This window comes from Tympanuchus pallidicinctus, unplaced genomic scaffold (assembly GCF_026119805.1).
Source record: "Tympanuchus pallidicinctus isolate F22 unplaced genomic scaffold, pur_lepc_1.0 scaffold1, whole genome shotgun sequence".
Lineage (NCBI taxonomy): Eukaryota > Metazoa > Chordata > Aves > Galliformes > Phasianidae > Tympanuchus > Tympanuchus pallidicinctus.
In genome coordinates this window covers 87,400,480-87,420,479 of record NW_026294618.1, presented here as the reverse complement: position 1 = coordinate 87,420,479, position 20,000 = coordinate 87,400,480, and the positions used below count along the sequence as shown (strand labels likewise).

General features: G+C 42.6%; 1 protein-coding gene across 5 annotated transcripts in view; it reads left to right on the top strand.

Moving 5' to 3' along the window:
* Window positions 1-5,077: 5,077 nt before the first annotated feature.
* KCNH1 (potassium voltage-gated channel subfamily H member 1) overlaps window positions 5,078-20,000 on the top strand; it is a 179,284-nt gene continuing 164,361 nt past the window's right edge. For all 5 annotated transcript variants that reach the window (XR_008207123.1, XM_052684355.1, XM_052684357.1 and 2 more), the window contains exons 1-3: window positions 5,078-5,312; window positions 16,894-17,017; window positions 17,264-17,370. Coding sequence is in view for 4 of the 5 variants with exons in the window: in XM_052684355.1 (XP_052540315.1) it covers window positions 5,240-5,312; window positions 16,894-17,017; window positions 17,264-17,370 (304 nt within the window). In the remaining variant the exon portion in view is untranslated. The remainder of the gene's footprint in view (window positions 5,313-16,893; window positions 17,018-17,263; window positions 17,371-20,000) is intronic.

The following is a 20,000-nucleotide window of genomic DNA, read 5'->3' as shown; positions in this document are numbered from 1 at the left end:
TGCTTTTCAAATGAAGCTACAGAATTTAGGCCATGTCTTATAATTTGAGGAGTCTTTCTTAGGAATACTTTTTTATACTAGACTCTTAGAAATTGTATTATGGAATCCAAAGTTTGTTCAGGAAGCTAATAGTGTTTAGGACTGATGGCAGGGGCTGAATGTGAATGTCCTAAGACCAAAGGGGATAAGAGTTGGAAGATGGCTGGCTCAAGCATGTTCCTAACTGAGAATATTTTTTCCAAATCTAAGCCTAAAACAGCTAGGTTTTGTTTTTATATTTTTGCAAAGTATCCTATGTCAGATTTGATTCTACATTCTGGTAGCTTTTAAAAATACTGTTAAATCATGAGTTACCGAACCACCGTTGAGAGATTATTATAGGCAGTAGCTTGTAGAATCTGAATCACAGAATGCCTTGGACTGCAAAGGACCTTAAAGACTACTTCATTCTATCCCCTGCACCTGTGGGCCCAGGCACCTTTCACTACACCATGTTGCTTGGGGACCCTGGCCTTGGATGCTTCCAGAGATGGAACATCCACAGCTTCTCTGTGCAGCTTATTTCTATGCCTCACCACCCTCTGAGTGAATAATTTTCTCCATCTAATCTAAACCTCCCCTCTTTTATTCTAAAACCGTTCCCCCCGTTCTATCATTATCTGCCTATGTAAAAAGTCAGTCTCCCTTCTGTTTATAAGCTCTCCTCAAGTACTGAAAAAATGAAATGAGGTCTCCCTGGAGTCTTCTCTTCCTCAGGCTGAACAACCCATCTCTCTCAGTCTGTCTTGTAGGATTGGTACTTTAGTCCTCTGTTCATCTTCATGGCCTTCTCTGGGCCTGCTCCATGCCTATCTTGTGGTGAGGGAGCCAGACCTGGATGCAGTACTCTAGATGTTGCCACACTGGTAGAGGGGGAGAGTCACCTTCTTCATCCTGCTGGCCACCTCTCTTTTAATGCAGTCTGGGATGCTTGTGGGCTGAGCACACACTACTGGCTCACGTCAAGCTTTTTGCCAGCAGAAATGCCAAATCCATCTCTGCAGGGTTTCTCTCGAGGAGTTCTCCCTGTCTGCACACATAACTTACCATGCTAGTGCCTACATTGTCTACAGAGAGCCTACGAAGCTTGCATTGCCTAAAATGCAAGGAGGCTACTGTGTTCCCTATTTCTTAAGAAAAAACATTCACCCAAAATCATGGGTTCCTAAGCATCTCTCAGGGCATGCAAACAGAAATCTTTACTGCAATTACTTAGTGAAATCCCCCGCATTTTCTTGGAGTTTAAGCAAGCTGCATCTAATTGTCTTCCATTTGCCTTGATTTATATTGACCCATACACACAAATCCAAATCCAAGAAAACTAAAATACAGAATTAAAATGTTAACAAAAAGCCTACCAAACATGGAACCAAACGAAATGCAGATAATTTATTTTTCTCCTCTGAGTAAGAGCGCTTCTATTGGTCACTGCCTCTGATCTGAGACTGGGGAAGACCACATGGGCAGGACAGGTTAGAGCCAAGAGGTTTGGCCAAGTACACCTACAGTCAGGATGCTTCTATTCTTATTTTTTTTCTCAATCTAGAAGGACTGTGTGTCAGCTCCTGCTGAAATAAATGAAGATTGGCATACTGTCCAAATAGGGAAAAATTTTCTATGCCCTTTTGAGCAGTTCTAAGAAGGAACAGTACTTTCCTGTTAGCCCACACTCCAAATGCTACGCATATAAATAAAAGACTGGCTGTGTACTCTCTCATCAGTTTTATTTCAAGAATTATCCACTCAGAACATAGGATTTCATAGTTATCTTTCCATATTTATTCCCCATAAAAAGTCTGGAGGAAATTCAGTAATTCCATAATTGGGTAAGTCCATACTTAATTTTTGACAAATTTATTATGGCTGTTTGAGAGCACTTACATTCCTCAGTTCTCAGACCTACAGTCTGCTGCACAACTAGGTTATTTCTCTGAGTTAGAGATTTCATTTAATTTTAGAGAGCAGAAATAATCAGACCTTAGGAACCTCAGGCTGAAATGCAGCAATGTCTGGAGCACCTTGGTTAAAATGACTTGCAGAAATAGACTGAACAGTTTCAGTTAGATGCCCAGATGTTTTTCCCAAATACCTTTTTGGAAGTCATGCATGTATTTCTTATACTCTGGACTCACCTTTGTTTTAAGGCATGACTTCTGCTCCTCTTTGCTCTTTCTATAACATAACAAGTAGTGTTAATCACAAGTAACTAAGCACCCATGTATTTGATAGTTTACAGGCTTCAGCCTGTAAACTCTGGGGGTAAGAATTTGTGGATTAATTAATGCTTCACTGATTTTGTGTGATGTATTTTTTTAAACGTCTGTATGGCAGACTAACCTGTGCACTACCTTCTGTACTTTGTTATCCTATCACATAATTTATTTTGTTTTTGACAGGGTCATGAAATCTATATGGTAGTATGCGAATATAACTCAATTTTAAGATCCAGTGTTCTTTTAATTTTCAAGGCTGTTGGTAGTTTGTTATGACTTTGCATTGCTATGAATGCTATTGTATGAATTGCTGCTTAAAATGGAGGTTTCAGCTGGGTTTCCTCATTTACCACTGGTGCTGAGTTTTCCAGTCAGGATGGTTTTCAGTTCAAGTAGGTGACAAATGGACATGGTTTAGGTGAAGGCAAGTTTCTACTTTGTTTTGGAACAAACGGCTGCTCAAAGGGACTGCAGAAAAGCAGCTTAAGGCTCTGCAGCTAGAGGATGAACTAGGGGCTTTTTCAGGAAAAAAAACAACAACCATACTGTGAGAGCATAATAGTAGTATAGAGCTGAATGTGCCCTCTAATGGATGGTAAGATGTCATAGTTTGCTGATCGTATTAGTGTTACTTGAAACGTCACGCATCAATTTCTGTCCAACAGGCTTCAGCAAACAAGCAGATTAAGAAATCTGATTTTTCATCTTTAAAAAATAGGAGAAGAAGAGGTCTCATCCATGTAAAAATGAATCAGAAAGACAATGTGTGTGTGCTACCTCAAATGGGGTCTTGCTTCTGACTTTGTGCTACTTGCAGAATTTACCAGAAAGGAAATGAGTATAGAATACAAAATAGTCACAGTGAAACACTAACACAGCATCCCCCTGCTCTGTGGTGAAAGCATCATATCACGAGCTGGAATCATATTTTGCGGTGGGGAGAAAGACTAAAGGAGGTAGAAGATGATAAACAAGAAATTTTGTGTTTGATATCTTACTTATTTGCAATGTGATGGCAAGGTAGGTCTAACTTCAACCTAGCTAAAATGACAGCTTTGGCATGGAATTAGTGGGACAGCCTGATTATCTGAGCTAGGAAATCAGAGGCTGGACCCGTTTTTTCCCCCCACATAAAATGGATGAATGAATGGGGGAAAGAATACAACACAAAGTGCAGCCACTTCACGGAAATCCAGAAGATACACGGCTTTTCCTCCTTACCCTGTGTCCCCTTGCTCCTTCTACTGTGTACATGCTGATTCAGTGTAACATTTTTTTCCAAAGGCTTCAGCATTTCTGCAATGCATGCCAGCTGCCAGATGTCTCCAAGACCTAGAGAGATTCCTGCCGAGCCCTGTGGGTGCTGAGATCGCGCGCCCTCTGGCACAGTGGCTTAGAGGAGTAATGAAAACCTTTGAAGATCCTAGTTTTTCAAAACCGCAATCTTACTTGTTAGGAGCTGTATAAACTCAGTATCAAAGGTAACATCATGATTTTCCTGGGGAAATGGTAAGTTTAATGGTCAGTTAGTCCCGTGCTGCTGAAGCTGTCAGGAACAGAACAACCTGAGACTTTGTAGGCACAGCTGTTGGGGGCTGAATCAGGTGTATAAAAATGCAAACGAACATTTCCACGGGGATTTTCAAAATACCAAGTTCAGGGAATATTAGTAGACTAATTACAACTTCGGATGCTCTCCTAACCTGTCTTGATTGCAGTCAGGCCAGGGATGGCTATTAGAACAAATGAATGTTAATAAAGTGGCTCCCACTGCAGGGCTACTTCCTGAGCCGTGCTCTTAGCAGCCCCATAGGCTCCAGCTGTGAGACAGGCAGCCAGTGCTAGGTTGGTCTGTGGCTGAATCTGCAGATCCTGCTGCAAGTAAGCTGCCATCCACCTCCGTGGCTTGGCTCCCTACAGTCCTAGTGTGCATCCTGTGCCTCAAACATTGAGAGTGGCAGGAGGCTGGTGGCAATGGGCTGCTGTCCCACGGTCACCTTTGGGTCACAAGCGCAGGCCTTGTGGCACAGGCCAGGCCTGTCCTCCAGCACAGGAGCCAGGTGCCCCAGCCTTGCTTTATCTGCTTGTACTGTGGGAAATAGGAGCAGGTTCTTGCCATACACAGGATTTTGCAAAACATATTCATGTCTTGGAAATGTGATGTGATGCAGAGCACAGAGGTGCTGCAGCTAACGAGGCATTACGGCAAGCAGCTGCCAGGGCCAGTCAGGAGATCTGTCTTTAAAGAGATCTGAGTGCTTTCCATTTACTGATAGACGGCCGAAAGGGAAGGAACAAAGTAGTTTTCTCCTTGACTGAAAAACCTTTGTAAATCGAATACTTGAGAGTTTAAGACCTGTCAAAGGTTATATTTAAATAGCTTATCCTATTGCTTCCACTGAGCTGCTGTTAGTTTGATCACACAGGAGTAGAAAGTGTCCTAGGAAGAGGTGAAACGAGGGCGGGCAGCCTGCCGAGGGGCTGAGCCACGTGCTCTGAGGGCAAAGCCCCCCGGGGGGTCCCAGGTGGCACCAACGCGTTTCTGCGATAGGCGGAGGTTCCTCCCGCCGCTCTCAGTTTGAGAGGAGCTTTCAAGCACTCGGCCCGCGAGGCGCGGACGCGGCGGGGCCGCCATCCCTGCAGGGCAGAGCCCCACGAGGGCCGCCGCTTCCCCTCGCTGCGCTACAGTTGTCGGCGCTGTTGGGCAGCCCGCTTCCGGACGGTGGCGCTGCGGCACCGGCCTTGTGGCGGGGCGGCGCGGCGGAGCGGCGGCCGGCAGGGGGCGCCGCGGGGAGGTCCGGCGGCGGCGCGGCGGCGACCGCGGGGCTGCGGTGCGCGGGAGGCGGCGGGAGGGCTGATGCCGCACAGCCGTGCCACGGTCCCGGCGGAGGCATGAGGCGCGCGGAGCGGGCGGGGAGCGGAGCTGCAGAGCGCGGCTCCGCGAGGCCCTGAGCGAAGCCTCTGCGCCGCGCTCCCGCAGAGCGACTATGGCCGGGGGAAGGAGAGGGCTGGTGGCGCCTCAAAACACGTTCCTGGAGAACATCGTGCGAAGGTCTAACGGTAAGGGACCGTGGACGGAGGGGCGGTTTGGCGCGGAGGGGCTTCGAGCCCCCAGGTGCGGGGCGGCCGCCGTTGGGCTGCGCCCCCGCGTCCCGAGCGGAGCCTCGTGCGGGCGGCAGGTGCGGCGGGACGGCCCCGCGCTGTGCCCGCTGTGGGGAGAGACCGCGGGCGGGAGGCGGCCCGGGGGGCGCCGTGCGAGAGGAGCTGCGGGGTCTCCGGGAGGGCAGAGCCCGGAGCGAGTGGGAAGATGCCTCCCAAGTGGGGAGGGAGTTTGCCATTTTGAGGGCTGAAGGTGGGCAGTGCCGGGTTTTTGTTATTTTTTTTCCTCTCATAGCTAACTGTAGCCAGGTCTTTCTCTAGGAAAATTGTGGAGTGGGAAGCGCCTCGCATTTCACAACTGCGTGCAAATGTGCGTTAGCGTTACCCAGATTCTTTCACTTCGAGACTTAGCAAAAGCTGCTCCTTGCAGCCGTGCGGGGGGGCTGGGAATCTGCTGCCACCTGGGCAGGACTGGGTTTCTCACAGCTCGGAGTCGTGCCATCTTCCGTGGACCTCGGTGGGTTACTTTGGGGATTAAGAACTTCCCGCGTGACTGAGAATATGCGGGTCGAGTTCCTTTTGAAGACGAGGTGAGATGATTTAATTAATTAAAAACCAGACGGTTTGTTCCGAAAAGGCAAAGGCAATTAACCCTGTTGATAAGCAGCTAAAAACCCAAATTATCCCAAGAATGATTTTCAATTATTTTCAATTAGGAGATGTTACTGAGGAAAAAAAAAAAAACAACAAACCAAAACAAAACACCATCTTTGATAAGAACATGTCTTCACACAGAATGGTGAGGGATTTCCATAGTTTGTTTTTCTCAGCAACTTTCCTACAGAAGAGGTTGGAAGCTGCATTCTCCCTCCAGTAAGCACTGCCCATTCCCTCGGAGAATGCTGTTCTCTTCTTAAAAACTGAAATGTTAACATCTCATCAGATTCATGCTGCTCCTCTAATCTCCTAACAGCGTCTAGCTAAGGCTTTTCTCGGAACTGTCTGAGTTTGTGAATAATTTTCTCCACTGAACGCTGAATTTCTCTGATGGCTTTCTGTGCCAAGACCTTGGTGCTATAAATCGCGTGAGGCTTGGAGACGGAGGGGATCTTGCAGCAGGGGCTTTGCTCTGTTTCTTCCTGTTTTTCCCCCTTTGTTTAGAATGTGTCGTCACAGTGTGGTGCTGGACAGCACAGGTAAAATGACGGCACGCAATTTCCAAATGCTCGGCAAGTCCCGAGGGCTGCCGTAAATACAGGCTTCTAGATGAAGCCTTTTAGGAAGTGATGCACGGTGCAGAGATATTAGAGGAATCTTTGGGAAGTGACTCAATTTCAGAAGCCTGAGTCTTCTCACATCACTGCTGTGATGTGATGCTGTCACATATAAATGCTGTGTGATTCAGTTCTACCGTGAGGCCGTCAACCTCTTCTGACGTCCATCTCTGTGAGGAGATGAGGGCTGGGTCTCATTTCTCCTCATCTGGCAGGGCAGTGTTGTCCAATGGGGGAGCAGCATGGAAACATCCCGACACCTTATGCCTGCCTCTCCTTGGCCAGCCTGCCTGCCTTCAAGATGCTTTGGGATGCCCACAGCACAAACACTTAAACCTGTAGTGCCTACTTTGAGGTTTGGTTTCCCCTTCTCAGTTTTGTTTGATTGGATACTAATGTGACCCACAAGGAAACTCTCTGGGCTATTTGGGATTTTCCAAATAAATGTTAGGCTTCTTGTCAAACTGTATTTGCTGGCTCCTGCAAGCAAGCTAAGTAGCGCCAGCAGATATTGAATTAATACATGTATAGGAATGTTCCTAATTTGTGGAGGATTCCCTTTGAAAGGAGAGGAATTTGGTTGTAGAACTGAAATAGATACTGAAGAAGTGCTCCATTTAAAGATACTTGGGTTTGATGTGCAGCTATAGTCACAGGTAAACTGAGAAAAACATGTTCTGGCTTTGAGTTATATTGAGAGGGTTATCTCAGGGAAAGAGGCTTTGTGGCAGTAGCTCAGTAATTGGCATACAACCTCTTTTGAAAACACTACTCTAAGGATAGCACTAATTATGCCACTTTTAAACAGCAATTTAACAAGTAATTCTTTGGACAGCCTTTCACTTTTAGTGTGATATTGGTGAGCTGATGCACCTTCAATGGCTAAAGTTAATGGCAGTGTACTTGGGCATACAAGTTCAGGGCCTTTCCTTCAGGCTTAGTATTTTTCTGACATTCGGATCACACTACCTGCAGCGAGATCCACCTCAAGCTCCATTGGTCTGAATGGTCTTCTTAATAATTCTAGGAGTTTCTTCTTGGGTTACAAATCAATTAAGACAGGTTCTCATTGACTAAATGCCAGCCTGAATAGCTATGCTAGGGTTATAAGCTGCAAATTCCACACGCTGGAGTAGAAAAGGAATTGAGAATCTCTATAGGATTGATATAGCACATATGGGAAAGAATATATAGTATCATCAGCCTGGAACTGTGGACTGCATGTGGTCCTCTTTGATTTCTTCTCACAAGAAGACCTTTTGTCTCCAGATTCCTTCCAGTTGGAAGTCCGGAGGAAAAACTTAAGGACGTGGGACACTGATGTAATCCTTCTTGTTTGTATTTAATGTTTAAAAGCCATGCTTCTGAAGTAGACATGTAGAGCTAGAATAATAAATGTTGCATGTAGTGCTTGGATGGCAAAAATTTGTTTGAAGCATTGAAATATTTAAAGACTCAAACACCCAATGGGATAGAAAATGAGCCCGTGCTGTAAAACAGTGCAGTATGTAAAGAATCACTAGTCTCTGCTGGTTACTGCTAATGTGATATTAATGTTTTTCCCAGGTAATGTAGTATAGCCCCAGTGTAAAGGCACCATAACGATAACAGTTATAATGTTGGTTCATGGCCAAGGCACCAAATTCAAATGGTGCAGTATGTTAGAGAGGAAACGGGTCCTGTGATATTTTAATGCTTTATCAATAGCTGAAGGCAAAAATACTTCTATGTTTAGGTAAATATCAGCTGGATTCTCCAGCCCTTCCTTGGTGCGTGAGAATTTAGTTTGTGTAAAAATGGCAAAAATAAGTCCTGTGTTTGAATGGCTTAAGAATTTCAGTCACAGATACTTTTCTGATTTATTGATGAAACAAGGAGGGAAAAATGGAAGCTTGGTGGCATAAAGCTAATCTGAGTTTAGTCTTGTTTGCCCTGGGAGCGCCCTAAGGAGAGATGAGATGTAGAAACAGACCTGCACCCTCTGATGGAGAATGCAGTGAGTCCAGTGTAGAGGGAAAGAAAAAGCACCCTCAGAGACACAAATCCTGAGAATAACAGGCATTTTTGTGATTTATCACCTTCCTTCCATTGGAGATGATGAAGTTCCTAATAAAATAAGCATTCTGTAACCTGGGCCTGCTAACCTTGTACCGTTGCCCGAAACCCAGGAGAGAACTTAACTTCATTATAAACATCTCTGGAACTGAACAACCTGTTTCTGTGTTCTGCAGGAGACAAATGAGAAGGAATCTATCACAGAACGAAGGACTGCGCAGAGGTTTATTTTCATATTTTTGCACTTTAATAAGATGTTCTTTTACATTAAACGTTTGCATTACCGTAAGAGGATCCTTATGGTGCTACTGATTGTCCTGCTTTGCCTGTCTTCACTTAAGAACCTAGAACAGCGAGCCGTGTGGGTCTGGAGACAGGCATGGCTGCAGCCAGTCCTGTTTGGCTCTAGAAGCAGTATAGTATGTTTCCCCAAGGGTAGGATTTACTGTTGAGAGTTGTCAGTCTATTCACTTTTAGACTACAGAGCTGTTGCACTTGGAAGGGCATGCGTGTATGAACATGACAGGTTCTGCATTGCTCCTCTGAGATGTGCTCAGGGTGATCAGATCCTGGGCATCGTTGGGCCGCCTTGTACTGCTGCAACTCCTTTAGTAAACAGCATCAGTCATCAAGTATTTTCATACTGACAACAGGACTGTTGCTAAAATAAGCAAACATGTTTCTGGGGTGGAGTATACTTTTCTTGTTTCCTTTTGATAGAATACTGTTGGTTTCCTGCCCAGCTTTCAAATTTCCTTAATTTACAATGAGTCTTCAAGCAAAGCTGGGCACAGAAGCCTTGAGCTGCAGGTAAATTACATCCAAGTGTGAGCTGGTATGGTTCTGTTGAATAGGGGAATGTATTTTAGTGACCGTTGTAGATGAAAGTGGTGAAATGGATGAACTTAACTGTGCATGAGAAAGAGCATTATTAAAGTACTCCTTATGAACTGAGATGGCTGGGGTAAGCTATCCTAATTCTTAAGGCTCCCAAATGAGCTGATTTGAAAGCCTGGAGCAGATGCCCAGGAGCTTTTCTCCAGCATGCTGTCAAGCCTGATCATCCGTCTTCCTGACTGGAGTGGGTTAATTTCAACATTAAAAAGAGATCACAGTGGATGTGGCCTGGAAAATACTCTTACCTTGTGTGAAAGGCTGTTTGACAAAGCCTTACCAAAAGTGCATGCAAAACTGCTGGCTGGGTAGGTAATAAGGTGGTGTTATGTTTACAAAAATGGTAGCTGAAGATGTTGCTTCTCTTGCCATTACTGTGACTGGTCCTGTGCAAAGCAAGGTAAATGTTACCCTCAACACATCTGGCACCCAACGATTGCACTTGAGTTTGTGCCTTCTTGTATCTGCTGCTGCAAGACCACACATGAATGTAGGTCTGTTGGCACTGGTTAATACAACGTATTTAGGCACACCAGCAGCAGGCCTTCAAAAGCACAAGGGAACATCTTGTAGGCTGTGTTAAGGATGTTTAACCAAGTGAAGAAGAAAACAAAAGAAAGGGGCTTATTTCTTCCTGACTTCCCTGCTTTTTTTAAGCTACCAGCTATGGAGTGCTTTTTGTACAACTGGTCACTATATCAGAATGTCAATTGATTACTGACAGTTTTTATTCCTTGCTGTCACTTGAGTTGAGTTTAAAATGTTTCTTTGCTGGCTCTAACAAAGCCAAATTTGTGTTTGCGTCTTTACGCGTTTAGAAATGCATTTACAACCTGATTTTCTTAAAATTACTTTTATAGATAGAAAAAAAGAAGGACAAGGCAAAGATGATAGATGATGTGTTTTAAAATTAATGTTCTGAAAGCTCAAGATGTTCTACTGTGATCATTCAACATATCAATCCATTTCTCCATTAAATCCTAGAACGAGGTTGTAAAACAAATCTTAGTGAAACTCATTCATTGGAGAATTTGTTAATGCATTTCTGTAAGTTATATAGCTAAAAGTCAAACAGGAGTTGGGTCTTGTCAAATGCTTTTAAGGCTCTTGATGGCTATAGCTATAATCAGTAAATCAAATGGCTTTCTTAAACTGATGGAAGACCCACATAATTGATGCAACTAAATCATTCTTTTTCCTGCCTAGGAGGAAAAAACAACCTGGCCAGTTAAATGAAGTCTCACTGTTAAAGCGTTTTTGGCCTTTGTTAAGAATGGTGCAATGTACGACTTGTCCAGCCAATGAGCTTTCTAATTTCTGAGAATTATCTCCTGGTGACATCACTTTTGTCTGGATGTCTGTTTTTTAAATTTTTCAGTATGGTCGGCACTGCAGAGATAGGCACAGAACAGTGTACCATTAATTATGGATGATGGCTTCTGTGCACTTCCCATTTCAGCTATTCATGTGCCATTTTTCTGTTCTAATTTCTATTTTATTTTTTAAAATGCAGATAATTACGAAGACTTTACAGCTTCTAATGTTGGTAGGGTGTTTTATTCTTTTCCACTGAAAATTTATTCATGATAGAGGCCACAGTAAAATAGATACTATCATAATGCATTGTAACACATTCTGAGATGGAACCAGTAGCTTTTATCTACACCGCTGGTGGAATCATCTTCTACAAAGATTCAAACTGATTCACTTGAAGGTGTCGTTGTAATTATTTGTGCTACCTATGATGAAATACAGTTTTTAATAATTCCTTTCAGCCCATACTTGCAGAACGCTTTGCGTACAGTGTAAGTCATGTTTGAATAGAGCAATGTCATGTGTACATTAGTGGATTTTGTGTTCTAACAGCCAAAGAGCTTCCAAATCCCTTATTGTTTCTGTAGAATAAATATTTTTTATGCAAAATATCTGTGAAACATGTAAGCCCAAATGAACCGATCCCTAGTCCTTTGTAATGTGTTGTTTTGCATTTAAGTGAGGCTACAGATTAAAATGATTTGTTCTCAATGTTAAGGATATACAGTTTTGAGGCCACTGTATCATCATTCCATCAGGAAATCAAGTTTTTTAAAAATAAAATATTTAAAAACGAATGCATTCCACCTCCAAGAATGAGTGCTAGGAGGTAGTGAAAGGTGTACGTATCCATGTAAAACCATTGACTTCCATAGGAGAGGTGGGTGGAAGAGCAGAGTTTTGCCCTATGACTTTTATTCCATGATGTGAATAGGCTTTTGGTCCTCTCAGCAGCTTTGTATGTTCTTTGAACAGAGAGCCCTTGTGTTTAATGCAAATGTGGTTGATTCCTGTGTACTTCTCCCTGAGGTGTGAGCCTTGAATCATACAAGTGCAAAGAAAGGGTTGAATAGGCAGTTGAAATTATTTTCAGTTTGACTTGTAACATTTTGGAGCCGTATTTTGATCTCGGAAGTTACATTTGAACAGTTTAACCAGGGATGGTACGTACATACCTATCCTTTGCAAGTTGTTGAAGTGAAACTACCGTATGAGCTGTACGACTGTAGTAGTTTTGAGAGGTGTCCTTATGAACAACATCTGCATTGGGTTCCTTACCAGAAATGAAACCAACTTCTTTCTTTCCCATATCTAAATGATACTACTTGTGATGCAAGTCATGAGTTTGTAAACTCAATTGTTTGTAAACTCACTTGTCCCCTGTACTTACTCCTAAGCTGCTTTATGCACAGTAGCTAAGGAGCTCTATCCACAGTCTTTTACCAAGTATTTTACTAAGCCTTTCTTTCAGTTCTGAGGTAGTGGTTTGTGCTCTTACCTCTCCTAAATGTGCCAGTCTCGACCAGCTGCATCTGTGATATGCTTCTTGTTCTCAGATTGGTTGGAAGTTTGAGCTGATGGGTAGTTTCCATTAATGTACTTAGCAGTGCAGTTCTGTAGGTAGCAATTTTGGTGAAGCTGGGTATTCTGGAGACTTGCTGTCATTGTTGGTAAAGGAGCTGTTTTATTCAGAAGGACCTTTTCTGATTCTTCTGTGATGATGTATTTTGTGATTAGAGAAAACCACTGGTTTCTGTGACTGAGCAAAATCCATTCTTACATAGTGGAAAGAGTTAAATTGCTTTTCTTGTTCTTTAAAGCAGCAGTGACTAGTTTAAAGTAATAATCCGAAACAGCTCGATGTTTGTGTGTGTAAAAGCTGATATGGGGATATACTTCAATGAACAGAACTGACTAGGGGAAATGCAGGTTGAAGTTGTGAAGCATGGCTTTTCACAAAGTAGCCAGAGTTCAGAGCATCCCTCCTTCCTCCTGCCAGTAATTGTGCTGCCTTTGAGGTGTGGCTGCTCTTGCTTGTGTTTCTGCAGCAAGAGATGCTTTGTGCTGCATATCTATATATTTCTGTGTCTTCTCAGACTCTGCCAAACAGCACAAGCCAGACTCTAAGTCTTCTTCATATGAGCTCAGACTCTCCAGCCCCTAGCTCAACTCTTCTTGGAGCCAATAAGCGGTGACAGTGAGGCGTATAGCTTCTCCTTGGGCTGGCCAATGCCACTAACCCAATTGATATTGTGTTAGAAATCGATTTCCTGGTAAGGGAGTCCTTCGAGTCCTATCAGAGAGGCACCTCAATCACTTAATAGTTTGAATACTGCATCTATCACTTGCCTGTTTTATCCCCTGTCTTTGAAGAGAATTTGGTAGTGTATTTCTTCTTTGCAGTCCTCCTGTGCCCAGCCCCTGTCCTGCCCATGTTGACCCATTTGTGAGTCCGCAAGAGTTTTGCTCTGAAGTGCTCAAAGAGTTCACCAGAGCATCACTTGTGCTTGTTGTGCAACACAGCCACAGCTGTTTCTTGGCCTCTGGGACCCTGTGTCCCTGCAGATGGAAAGGCAGTACTTGCCTCAGTGGATGTTTAATATTTTCTTATGTTAGAAACAATTGTTGAACAGATTATGAGCTGTCTCCAAGCAGCACATTGTCAGGGACGTCAGTGCAATTGAATGCCAATGATAGCAATGAGAACAGCCCTTCTACCTCCGGGTTATCTGTCAGAATAAACTATGCAAAGGAGTTATAAGTGGGAGTTATGCTGTGTCTCTCCAGTGTTTGAAGAGGTGAAACACCATTGTCTGAGGAGAAATGCAGGTGTGTTCTCCACATAGGCACAGAATCTGCTTTGTAATGTTTTGTCTTTAAAGAGGTCTGGAAAAGATGAATGAGCAGCTGTAAAGAATTTCTTATTTGTTTGTGAGACCCCTCCTTTACTGTGTAGTGCAAGAAACAACGTCTCCAGAGGCTTTCAGCTACATGGAGAGTTCCCGACTGCTGGTCTCTGCAGGGCGTTTTTTGGGTGTCAGTCCAAACTGAGGATGAGCACTAAAAGCTCAGTGATGGAGCTGGAGGAACAAACTGAAAGCCTAGTCAGGGTTATGGTGTTAACTCCAGGGAATGGGTCCAGCTTCAGTATTTTCTTTCCGTGTGACTGGGGCAAAGCTATGTATCGTAGACAATAGGTCAAGGTGCATGAAGTGGGAACTTGCTAGAAGTCAGACTTACAGAGCAGTGGGATCCTGAAAACCTCTGACTTGCTCCTTGAATTGATAGATGCTCGTGTTTTCATCATTGAAGCTTTGAAAGTACATAAAGATCTACAAGTGTGGTTATAACTCATCTCCCAACCCAACCTGGATTATCAGATGTAGCATTTTACCCCCACCTCCATGAGAGGGCTCATTACACTAATAGTACTGCCTGATAGGAATGTGTAAAATACAACAACCAATCCACGCTGACTTGAAGACATTGTATGTCGAGGGTGTTGGCAGTGGCTTGATAAGTAGAAAAGTCATTCAGGAGCTGAAATGAAAACTGAGCTTTCGTGGTGCTCAGGGGTAGCTCCTTAGAGGATGCTCAAGTTGGATATTAGGAAAAATTTCTTCTCTGAAAAAGTGGTCATGTGCTGGAATGGGCTGCCTGGAGAGGTGGTTGAGTCACTGTCTCTGGAGGTGTTCGTGAAACTTTTAGATGTGGTACTGAGGGACATGTTTTAGTGGGGAAGTATTGGTGGTATGTCGGACTGGATGATCTCGGATGTGTTTAGCAACCTTAGTGATTCTATGATTCACATCTCCTAGGATAAACACCCAAATGACAAAGCTGTCAGGAGGGAGGGAAATATGTGTATGTTTTTTAAGCATCCTTTGGAAGCTCTTCTGGTCAAAAAAAAAAATCAGCTTTCATTAACCCAAGAAGTAGGCAAGTGAGAATATGATTTTTTTAGCTCCAGTACTAATGGCTAAGAACCTGTGGTATTGTATGCGAGAGTTGGGCTTACGTTTGAATTACTAGGCATAGTAAGAGGAAAATCCCCAGCTTTAAAATAAAAATATACCTTTTTTTTTTTTTTTTTTTAAATGATGCTTTCTATAGCATAGCTTGGGCAGGGTGCTGTTTGCTGTGCTAATGTTTCTTACTTCTATCACCAGCACTACTCCTAGAGCTTCTATCTCTTAGATCATTGAGAGCTGGGCTTGTAGCAGTCTTGCCTTTCAGTGCTTACATCCCTATGTGGGCTTGGTGCCTTGCTTTTACCTGTAAAAAGAGGATAAGATAAGAACACTATCCACCATGGGTGCTTTGGAGGTGTAGGTAAAAGTAACATCTGAGCAGTGACAGCCATCAGAAAAGTTCACTATATAGCTTTTAGTGAAAAAACCTGACATTATTTATCTGAAGAAAATGTTGAGGTTTAAGTATGGAAAGAAAGTTCATAGAAGTTTTTCAATGAGTTCTTGAAGAACTGAAGGGTGCTGTTACCTTTTCAGAAGGGGAAGATGGTGAGAAGGAATAAATGCTTGAAATAACACAGTCCACATCAGGGCAGAACGCGACTTGAATTTCATATTTGCATACTTATTGTAATTTCTGATGAAAATATAAAAATATGTTAAGACAGTGCAATCCACTGTTTATAATAGACACTCAAAAGCACTTGCTTTAGCAAAGAGAAATGACTTGGCTTACTTATTCATAGGAAGGGTAAAAGACATGTATTGTTTCTGGAACAAAGTACTTGAACCAAGTAAAAACCATGGTATTTAGAAGAGACTGAGAAACAAAGCAGTTAAAATGTCCTGAAGTTATACTACTGGTATATTTCTTTCCAAAGAGTGTATAAAGATACACTTAATCTTGCTCATGGGATTGGGCAATGGATTTAGATAGCTACAGGAATGTTTTATTTAAACCCACTTGAAGTTTGCAAAAGGACAAAAAATTTTGAAACGGGAAGTTAAAAGAAACCAAAGCCTTTGCAAGTAATAGGTAAAATGTCCTGTTTGTGTCTCTTGGTTGCAGGTACCATTAAGGACTGCTATGTATATTTAAGCAGCTGGTGTTTAGATCCTGTAAAGGAGACAGCATAGTGAACTCCCTTAGAGCGTCCCCTTCAACATGGATGCCCTTATCTCATGTAGCTGCCTAAGACTTCCTCTAACTTCTAAGCCAGAGAGTCTTTGAAGCTGTGAAAAGGAGCCACTGGACTCTCCCATCTATCAGTGTCCTGTCATAAGCATTGCTCTCTGTCTTGGCATTTACACAGATAGCTGAAGGCCAAAGAGCCAAAACAGCAGAGAAACAAGGCCTAGGCCTGGCATTAAGTATATTCTTTGTTCAAATGAGTTATTAATCATAGAAATATAGCGTGCAAAGATCCAACGAGAATGGAAGTTTGAATCCCATTCAATTTTTTTCTTAGTGGTTGAAACTCATTCTAGCTTGTACAGTGAACAGAAACATCTTTCTGCTGGTGTAAGTACTAAAACTAGTTGTCTGGTGTCTTGTTTGTAGAGCTGTGCCATACACGTCACACAGGGAGTAATAGAACTTGTGTGGTCAGCAGTGAAGGCTGTATCGACAGGAGCCACTGAGTCTGTGTTCAGATGAGAAATAACTGCTCAAGCTGTTTTGGCTGTCTTGAGGCTTCTCATCCAAATTGAGTGTCATGGTGGATCAGTATGTGCGGCACAGAGGGAAGCAGCTTAATGAATCTGTCCTTAGTCAAGGAATGAATTTTACCTGCTTAACATTGTGAGTTTCATTTGTGTAAAACCACCTTCTTCAGCTTTGCCTGAGTAATTAAATAAATTTATCTTAAAATCTTAAACTAACAAGTTACTTAAAACAGGGAATACTCCTGTTGTCTACTGGGAAAAAACTGCAGGAATGGAGGCACTGCAGTTTGGATGAGTATTTGGATAAGTATTTCTGCTGATGCAACCATAGTCTTGTCTGATGTCTAACTGATGTGTTCTTTCAAACAGATACTAATTTTGTCTTGGGCAATGCCCAGATAGTGGATTGGCCTATTGTGTACAGCAACGATGGATTTTGCAAGCTATCAGGATATCACAGAGCAGAAGTTATGCAAAAAAGCAGCACCTGCAGGTATTTGAGAACAGATTTATTTTTTGTTAAATAGCTTGTAGTGTTGTGCTTGTTGCTTGAGGAAAACAGTAGTCTGTTCATCTCCATTCTCTCTTTTGTCTCTTGGGGCTGCTACTGTCAAATTTGCTTTCCAGGTGAAATAAAATCAAAGAAGAGCTGTTTCTAAATAGGTCCTTTTCGCACTGTGAATAAATGGTGTAGTGTCTTTGTTTAGTATCTGACTTGAATTCCTTGCTTTCTTTGCAGTTTTATGTATGGAGAGCTGACAGACAAAGATACAATTGACAAAGTCCGGCAGACGTTTGAGAACTATGAGATGAATTCCTTTGAAATCCTGATGTACAAGAAGAACAGTAAGTAGTTGTTTGTTCATTAATGTAGGTGTGTAGAACTATTTTAAATCATTACATAATTTGCAAGTCTGCCATCCTGGAGTACTGTATTTTATGTAGGGTTAAATAAGCCCTGGTTCTGCTGACAGATCTACAAGACAGAGAGGAGAACATTAGAGATGAAAGCCACTGGTGGAAGCAGAGGAAGCTCTAATTCATTCTGATGTTTAGAGCAATTTGTGTGTGATGCCAACGTTCTTTTCATTAGCAATGTTAGTGCCCAAGCTAGGTTTATGCAAATGTTTTTTCTTACAGAGAATGCTTTTAATTTTTTTTTCTTTTTAAATTTGATGTAGCAAAAACAGGATTTAGATGTAGCTTTATAGTAAAAAGATCCAGTCTTTTGTTTTAGAAGCTAGACTACTTCCTAATATCTTGGACAAAACTGCTTCTTAATCATAGTATGATTATTTTTTCTTTTCTTGCTAGAAATTTTAGTCTGTCTGTAACTCTGTGTGTTAGCAGATGAACTACTTGCCCAAAATTTGTTGCTCTACCCTGAGTGTGTCATGGCACAGCTATTTTTATTTACCAAAAGTAACCTGAAGTGCAGATACACTGATGTCTTCAGATTGACCAAGTGTCAAGTAAAAAGACTGTTCTGTCACTTCCATTTTGTGTTTAACAATTTTGCCTTCTAACCGTGGAAGAAAGGTACCTTGCAGAAGCATCCTGTGAGTAGCTTCTTCCCATTACAGCTATGATGAGTGCTTCGATCAATTCTGCACTGGTGGGCATGGGGAGCTCTAAACACAAAGCATAACATGAGCTGCTATGATGCAATTTTTTGACAGTTAACCTTAATGCTGATTTATTTTTCATTAGAAGGGCCAGCTTTCTGGGAAAAGGTGATCATCCTACATTTATGTGTGTAGCCATTGCTGTTCCTGTTGAAATGACCCACTAGTTCTGGCTGTTGGAGCTTGGAAAGAGAACAGGGACTTAAGAAGAGCTAAAAAGATAATAGTTGTGTGCTAGAGCTGATGTGTGGAGCTGCTTGTTTTATATCAGAATTTGTCCTTGTTAGAATTGGTGGTGCCAAAGTACATGGAATTGGTTTTTGTCAGTGCTTCGGGGGGGAAGAAAAAACCTCTTTAAGAGATTTTTTTGTATTCATTTCTCTCTAGTCTTTTTCATTTCTTTTTAGCCTGTTCAAAGCATCATGACCTCTGACATGATGCTGTTGCTCAGGGCCTTACTGGAGCACAACTTTGCTGTGCTAGAGAAGCTTCATGTGCTGTCTGGATGAGGCTTTGTGCTTCATGCCTTCTGGTGTTATCTGCCTCCAATGTTTGCCTATTTCTTAAAGATGATTTCAGTTCCTAGCTCGGTTAGTGACCACAGGGACATGTGCAGCTTATCTCTGTGCATCTAAAGCCAAGTAAATAAACTGTGGTTTGGGATCTAGGATGGTGTGGAAGTTTCTCTTAGTTAACAGCAATTTGGCACCAAGAGGCTCTGCAGCTACTCTTCTGTCATCACTGCAGCATATGGCCTGTAGTACAGCCTGGGGCCTCTCTGTCTTTCATGCAGATTTAAAGCAAGGTAACTGTGGAGTGAGGAATGCTTCCTGCCCTGCTGTGCAGTTCCCCTGAGGAGAGGCAGCCTAGAACAAAGTCCAGCTGTGCAGAAGTTGTGTTATGCGACATGCCAAAAAGCAAGGCTGCAATGGTTCTTCTGTGCTCATGGAGGGTCACAGTCATGGGAAAAAGCACAGAGCTTACTTTTGAGTTTAACAAAACACAGTGCTCTTATGTTTGTTGGATTTGTAGCTTTAAAGGTACCTTAACTACTGTTAGGGAAACTGCCTAAAAGCACTAGAGGGCTGTGACTGAGAAATACAAAAAAATGAAAGTCCCTGTGGCTTATTCTGAGAAAAATCTCATCATGGAAAATATTGTCTTGTGTTCCAGTCATTTAACGCTCGGACTGCTGCCTCTGTTGTTCTTGCAGTCGCCTAACCTCTACCTAGGACAAGCATTTTTGACATTTTTGTACTGAGTTCCAATGTTTACATGGTTGTGCTAAACAAATATGCCATCAGGATGATGGAAGGTACAGTATGTCCACAAGTTTCATTGAAGCTCACTCTAAAAGCAACATAGGCTGTATTATTCAAAGGAAGGATGCAGTTTTCTGTCTTCATTTTTGCATTTGTGGATATTCTCTATTCTGGTCTCCTGTCTCTGTCTAGTCCTCCTCCTCTGCCCAATAGTGATTATCCCCACTCTTTTGAGAACTTAAAGTTAAGATGCAATGCAGGTTTGATGGGTCCTTGTGTTTGATAAGCCAGGCCCTTGATTTACTTAGCAGAAATGTGATGATTGCTTTTATTCTCTAGACAAATTTCTTCCTAGAAATGTAGAGCTCCTTCAGGATAATTGGAGGCAATTGTAGCAAGCAGGTGAACAGGCACCAAATTTTTGTCGTTGTTGCTCTGGTGCCATTCCATTGCAGTCAGTGGCAGTTCATGATCATTCCTGGAAGGAGGCACAGTGAAAGTTTTCTTTAATCTAGACAGCAAAACAACAACACATACATTGACAATAATTTCATGTGAGAGCTTCAGTTCCATTGTTTGATTAAATGTG